The sequence below is a fragment of the Dendropsophus ebraccatus genome, chromosome 13 (assembly GCF_027789765.1).
Source record: "Dendropsophus ebraccatus isolate aDenEbr1 chromosome 13, aDenEbr1.pat, whole genome shotgun sequence".
Lineage (NCBI taxonomy): Eukaryota > Metazoa > Chordata > Amphibia > Anura > Hylidae > Dendropsophus > Dendropsophus ebraccatus.
In genome coordinates, this window is record NC_091466.1 from 60389873 (window position 1) to 60397143 (window position 7271).

Genomic DNA, 7271 nt, shown 5'->3' on the forward strand with positions numbered 1-7271 from the left:
TTGTCATCTTTTATGGTCCAGCAGCTAGGTCATGTGATGGCAAAGGAAAAAAAAAAGGTCGGCACACAAAAACGCCTAAACCACAAAAAAGATCATTCACACATAGTAAAAAAAAACGGCAGAAAAAACACAAATGCTTAAAAAAAACCAAATTGCTAATATTTCTGGCAATTTTTTGTATGCTGCAATAAACACACACACAAAGGATGTGTGAGGATACCCTTAAAGCATTATTTTCTCGATAGCTTCTGCCGCTAAGGATTCTCAGTTTTATATTCCACGTGAAGTTACGGTTGACAAGAGCAGTAAACGTGTGCAGGAAGAGTTGGAGGCCATCGTATAGGGGACCTGTGGCCTCTGTAAAAGAAATCGATGCTGTCCTCATCCATCCTGCCCTACAGAACAAGGTGCTTTTTTTTTCTAGGCCATCGTGTTCAGTAGCAATACTTCATGTGAGGACGTATTAAAGGGGTTATCCAGTGCTACAAAAACATGGCCGCTTTCCCCCTACTGTTGTCTCCAGTTTGGGTGGGGTTTTGAAACTCAGTTCCATTGAAGTAAATGGAGCTTAATTGCAAACTGCACCTGAACTGGAGACAACAGTAGGGGGAAAAGAGGCCATGTTTTTGTAGCGCTGGATAACCCCTTTAATGATCGCATGTTTATATTTACTTAAAGGGAGTTGTCTCACGAAAAATATTATGAGTATTTTACCAGGATGTAAGAAAACATATTAAATCCATAATAGTTGATTATAAATGCTTTTCCTATTAATCTGCTGGCTACCGCTGATGTGCTGTTCACACTTATAACGGTAATAGAGTGGTTTGGGGCTTATTACCTATGCACCTGGGGTGGAGGGGTCGGTGCTGGTCTTAGTGCATTACTATATCTTACCTCGATTATATTGCAGGAGGCCCTGAAGGAGTAATTTTGCTGGGAAGCGTATAATAGAGATGTGCCTATTAAGTTAGCACAACTCAAACAGGTGAGTGTATGTTCACACACGACCTGCAGTTCACCATATATGAAGCTATTAAAATACCGCACCAGAGGGCGCCACTGTCTCTCTCTTTCTTTTAATGTACTGGGTAGAGAAAAAGAGCAGGACTGGAGTCAGCACTTGGCGGACCTAGGCAAGTGTCCTGACCTCCTGCTCCTGGGGGAGCCCATCTGTGTCTACATGTAAATGTGGTGCTGTGATTGACAGTGAAAAGAGCCACTTGCTCACTCTTGCAGCGCCAGGTAACATTATGCCAGGGCTTACAAGGGGCCGCTGTCTTCTCCTGCGCTACAGTGCACTTGCAGAGTGAGTAGGAAGAGAAGACGCCAGTGGACTGAGTAAGAGCCATGTGAAATGACCTTACACAGGTCACAGAGCAGGCCTAGAAACTTTTCCCATACAAATGAATAGGTTCTTCTAGACTATTGTGCCTATTTTTGAGGAACTTGCGCTAAAGAATAGAAAAAAAATTATTTATTTTAAATGCTGAACATCCTATTTGTTCAATGAGTATATCTTGATCTTCACAACATTTCTTACTGGTTATTCCTTTAGAAATCTTTCCTATGGGTGGTTCACCAGCAGAGCGTCATGGCAATCTGTCATCAGTTTCAAGCTGCAAGAAACACCAATAGCAGGAAACATGGACAGGCTGCCTTCTTACAACCATCTAAGAGTCACTCTCTGTTAGAGAAATGATAGTTTAAAATCAGCTGGGAATATGTATGTGTGTGACTTCAGCAATCTCAGTTGGCCTTTCCTTGCACTGCTGGACTTGATTGATGTAGCAGAGCTCTCCTTGTTCGTGCATAAGGAAAGATTCATCAACCAAATCTGGAGAGACGTTTTACAGTTAAAGGGGTATCGACTGGTTTCAGAAAGTTATATAGATTTGTAATTTACTTCTTTTGAAAAATCTCCAGTCTTCCAGTACCTATCATCTGATGTATGTCCTGCAAGAAGTGGTGTTTTCTTTTCAGTCTGACACAGTGCGCTCTGCTGCCACCTCTCTGTCCATGTCAGGAACTGTCCAGAGCAGTAACAAATCCCCATAGAAAACTTCTCCTGCTCTGGACAGTTCCTGTCTCGGACAAAGGTGGCAGCAGAGAGCACTGTGTCAAGAAAACACCACTTCCTGCAGGACATACAGCAGCTGATAAGTATGGGAAGACCTCAGATTTTAAAATCTGAAGTGAATTATAAATCTATATAACTTTGTGAAATCAGTTGATTTGAAAGAAAAAGATTTTCGCCAAAGTACCCCTTTAATCAAAGAAGCGTGTCCCTGGTTTGGCAGTATTAAACTGATCACAGGTGTGACCTAATGATGAGATAGGAGGCGTGTCTTAGACTACCAAAAAAACCCTATGCCCTCTATAGAGATTACAGCTCTGGGTTTGTAAGGAATATAAACCATGTCATGCTCCCGACTTAATAGTCAATTCAGAGCTGCCTATGTATAAAGAGCAAAGACACCAAAGCAATAATGATTTACATTCGTGAAAGAAGACGGAGAGAGCCCGGCTAAGTATACAGCAACTTTGATGTCCTTCAGATAGAGCTCTCATGATTCGTATAAAATCCTTCACAGCAGAGGGGTTTCTATCATGTAGTCAGGACACTTTGGTGTTGGCTCGCTTCAATTTTCTGTGAACATTTTCGAACAAGAAAAAAATCGACATTTGGATAGTTGTTTCTTAGATACGTATAGATGTAATTATAATTTTGGCTGCATACCATCCTCTACCCTGTTATGTTCCTTTTGTGATAGGGAATTTAAAAGGGTTATCCAGTGCTACAAAAACATGGCCACTTTCTTCCAGAGACAGCACCACTCTTGTCTCCAGTTTGGGTGTAGGTTCTGTAACTCAGCTCCATTGAAGTGAATGGAGCTTAAAGGGGTACTCTGGCCCGGGGCTATATTTAAGCTATGGCCGCGGAGTCCCACCTTGACCGCTGAATGGCTGAGCTGCCTTGAGATGTCACGTCTCATGCGGCAGCTCACACCAGGAAGCGACCGTGGGACTGGTGTACCGGGCGGCGCGATCCGGGCCCCCTGTGCTGGAACCGGGAGAGGTAAGTGACCTCCGCCGTCCATAGCTTAAAAATTCCCCCGGGCTGGAGTACCCCTTTAAAGAGGTTATCCAGCACTACAAAAACATGGCCACTTTTCCCCCTCTCTTGTCTCCAGTTCAGGTGCGGTTTGTAATTAAGCTCCATTTACTTCAATGGAACTGAGTTTGAAACCCCACCCAATCTGGAGACAAGAGCGGGGGGAAAGTGGCCATGTTTTTGTAGCGCTGGATAATGGTATTGTGCCTTTGATACAACAGGGTAGTTTTGGGATAAGTGGGTTAGTAATAAGAGCGAGTTTGAAGGAACATTGTGAAGAGACAGAGGACATGGTTTTGAATCAATGTGTGTCCTTACCTCACATCTAATTTATAAAGAAAAATGCAGGCAGTGAATAGCCTGTGGCATTACTAGTTGCTTGTGGTTTAATATTATGATGTAGCAGGTACCCCGGGGACTGGTTAACAAACAACATAATTCAGTGTCATGATGGAGGCTGTCAGGCCACGTGATACATCTCAACCTTCTTTGGCCCAGTGCAATGCAATATCTGTGTTACACTGCCTTAAAGGGAAGGTGTCATCAGAAAATGACCAATTGTTTAAATCAAGTTTTATGTTAAAAGGGTTATCCAGCGCTAGAAAAACATGGCCTCTTTCTTCCACAGACAACACCACTCTTGTCACCAGTTCAGGTGCCGTTTGCAATTAAGCTCCATTCACTTCAATGGAACTAAGGGTCCATTTACACAGAAAGATTTGACAGATTATCTGCCAAAGATTTGAAGCCAAAGCCAGAAATGGATTTGAAAAGAGGAAAAATCGCAGGCTCTCCTTTATGACCTGATCTCTGTTTATAGTCTGTTTCTGGCTTTGGCTTCAAATCTTTGACAGATAGTCTGTCAGATAATCTTTCTGTGTAAATGGACCCAGGGTGTGTTTACACAGAAAGATTATCTGACAGATTATCTGCCAAAGATTTGAAGCCAAAATCAGGAACAGACTATAAACAGAGATCAGGTCATACATGAAAGCCTGAGATTTCTCCTCTTTTCAAATCCATTCCTGGCTTTGGCTTCAAATCTTTGGCAGATAATCTGTCAGATAATCTTTCTGGGTAAAATGGCCCTTAGTTACAAAACCTGCACCCAAACTGGAGACAAGAGTGGTACTGACTCTGGATAACCCCTTTAAGGCCATGTTCACATTCTGTGAGACCATTGGCCATTGTTTGAAACATTCAGGTGTGCCCGCCCTCCAATTTACCATTGACCACAGTGTAAAGTCTGGCCAGGGGCCATACTCTACACTGTAAACACACCCTGTTTCCTACGGCGGCAGCATCATGTGACACCAGTAGATAGAGGAGACAATAGCAGCTCCTTGTGGAATGACCTCTGCAAAGGTCACAGAGTGTGCTCAGTAATGTTTTACATTCATTCTAAGGGAAAAGAATCTGTCTATTGTCATCTAAGTCCATGAAGCTTGCTGTAAAGCATGTTACTAAATGCTGTTAAAAAACAGCTCAGGCAAGATGGCCGCCCCCATAACAATGAACAAAAAGATAAAATAGAAACAGAATAGAAAAGAAGAACATGTTTTAGTATTAGACTCTATTCAGTAAAATAAATTATAAGCAACATATTCCCTTTAAGTGACAAAGGGGTCTTTGATCCCAGATGCAACTACTAATTCTGCCCCACCTACAGTTATGCCCTGGCTCCTGTAGTACACCGCCCGATATTCCGGATAAGCTCAGTAAACAATCGCTGATCTATCAAATTGGCGCTTGTTTATTGAGCCCTTTACACAGCTTGATAATCTTGCAGCAAGGGATATAAATATATTTGTTAGAGATTTTCATGCAGCCTTTGCCTTAGTGTAAAATAACAAACGTTATACATACCTCTCCGCAGTCCCCGTTGTTCTTCTCACTTCTGCATGTTCCCAGCAGCCACCGCTGGAACTTCTGAGCCGGTCTCTGAAGTTACAGGCCATTCAGCCAATCACTGGCCGAGACAGGACAGTGCAGCAGCCATTGATTGGCTGAGCAACCTGTCACTTCACAGACCAACTCAGAGGTTCTAGCACGGCTGCAAGGAGCGGGCAGAACACCGGGGAGTGGGGACAGGTATGTAAAAAGTTTTTTTGGTTTTCAGCCAACGGTATTACATGGTCGGTCAGTGATTTTCCAACATGTTGAAAGACAACTGATGATCATGATCATTTCTTCGGCTGATTGTTGTCTTTATTATACGGAGCGATAATGACATTTATCTAAAGAAAAGCAGTCTGTGTTCCTGTAAACAATCTAGTCAGTTGACGAGGAACACCTAGCAGAATTTTAAAGGGTTTTTCCTACTAATAGCTCTCCGCAGGACAGGTGCCTGACTGCTGGGACATCCACCAATCCCAATTAGAGCGGTGGTTGGACATGCAAACTGCTGCTCTATACCACTCGTAACTTTCAGAACCATCTCGTAACTTTCCTATTTATATCTTTGTTGTGCAAAATGAAAAAAATGTTAACAGTTTTGTACATGTACAACAGTTTTGTACATACATTTGTAAAATATTTGCCATGTCTACAAAAAGTGAGCCTTGGGCCAGATTATGTCACCCTATAACCTTGATGTCTTTGGACACCACATACAGTCAGTTATACTGGACATACATATTAAATAGCTAAACACTCATTTAGTATTTAGTTAATCGCTAACCCCCCCCCCCCCCCCCAAACTACCCATAAACATGCATTTTTTTGGATCAGCCCAACATATTTATCTCAATGGATTCAGATGAACAAGCTACTGGGCAACTGCAGAAGTTGGTTGAAAGTTCTGCTAGATGCTTAGGTGTTGGTTGATCCATTCAAAATTAATGGGGGTCTTCACACTTTTATCTAGGGCAGTGTCGGACTGGGGTATCTGGGGCCCTTCAGAGGAGATCCTGGGGGCCCACCAATGAAGAACCAGTGAGAAATTACATGTCAGTCAGTGTTTGTGCAGGTTCTAACGTGGGGGGCCCACAGGATTCTTCGGTCCTCTGGTGCGCCAGTCGGACACTGATCTAGGGGGTATATTTGGCTTAAGACATCCCAGAGGGAGGATTACTTCAAACCTTGCTTTACTTTACTCTGCTTTACTTCTCTAGATGCAGAAAGACTTTTTCAATCCATAATGCATAGATGCAGTTTCATTCACAATTAGTGGCACAGATGGCAAAACATGGGATCAGTCTGGGCACAAACAGCTGATACTACAAATGATAGTGGAGTCATTCAGTTTTTGTCTGAACGTTCACATGTACAGCAGCTCCATGGTCTGAATACAGTCATAGGATGTAATATAAGACTGCAGCAATCCAGTATCACAGTCATTTGGAGGTGAGTGAGCTTGTGCTATAATCCATAAATATGGGGAAAGGGTAGTGAGTTACGGTAATCATAGAGATAAGAACTAACCCCCTATAGTCAAATACATCATTCGGTAATTATATATTAAATATTTACACTAGACTACAATAAACAAATTATTTCCTAATAAAATTATTGGTCTATTTCAGTTTACTTACCGATGATGATGATAATAATAATAATAATAATAATAATAATAATAATAATAATAATAATAATAATAATAATAATATTAGGAGGAAGAAGAAGAAGAAAAGAAGAAGAAGAATCCGTAACTTACCCAACAGGGACCCAATGAAAATGATAACTTGGACGCTAGTGGTAAAATGTCTGTAGCTCAGGCCATCGCTGTTGCTGCGGTTGCTCCACAGGACTTGTGAGTGAGATACATTCCTGATTTCAAAGGCTCCAGCCTGGAAGAAGCCAATTTCGCTCCGGTTTCTGAAGATCAGGCTGCCATTATAACCCATGGCCATTCTTCTGTCACCTACTGCATTTGCAGCGTTGATTCTCCTGTAGCTGATGGTCTAGAAATCAGGGGTCTGAAGCCCACTGTAACTCTGTAGGTTCCCTGGCTCTGTGTGCCCATCTCACAATCATCTCCTGACATGTCCACCTAGAATGCATCTTCGCTTTAGCCTGTCTGGCTCTTGGCATGGCAGGGAGAACACAAGCCTCTTTCTCTGCTCTTCACCCCCAGCAAACATCTCCAATACAAGACCATGTCAGACGCCTGTGAAAAAGGAGGGGGGGGGAGTGAGCTGACCCTGAATCTCATTGC

The 7271-nt window shown here is 42.5% G+C and overlaps 1 protein-coding gene across 1 annotated transcript in view; it reads right to left on the bottom strand.

Annotated features, from left to right (window-relative positions):
- GPR176 (G protein-coupled receptor 176) overlaps positions 1-6960 on the bottom strand; it is a 28073-nt gene extending 21113 nt beyond the window's left edge. Inside the window, exon 1 of the mRNA XM_069949937.1 lies at positions 6771-6960. Within this exon, the coding sequence (XP_069806038.1) occupies positions 6771-6960 (190 nt within the window). The remainder of the gene's footprint in view (positions 1-6770) is intronic.
- Between the last annotated feature and the right edge of the window lie 311 nt (positions 6961-7271).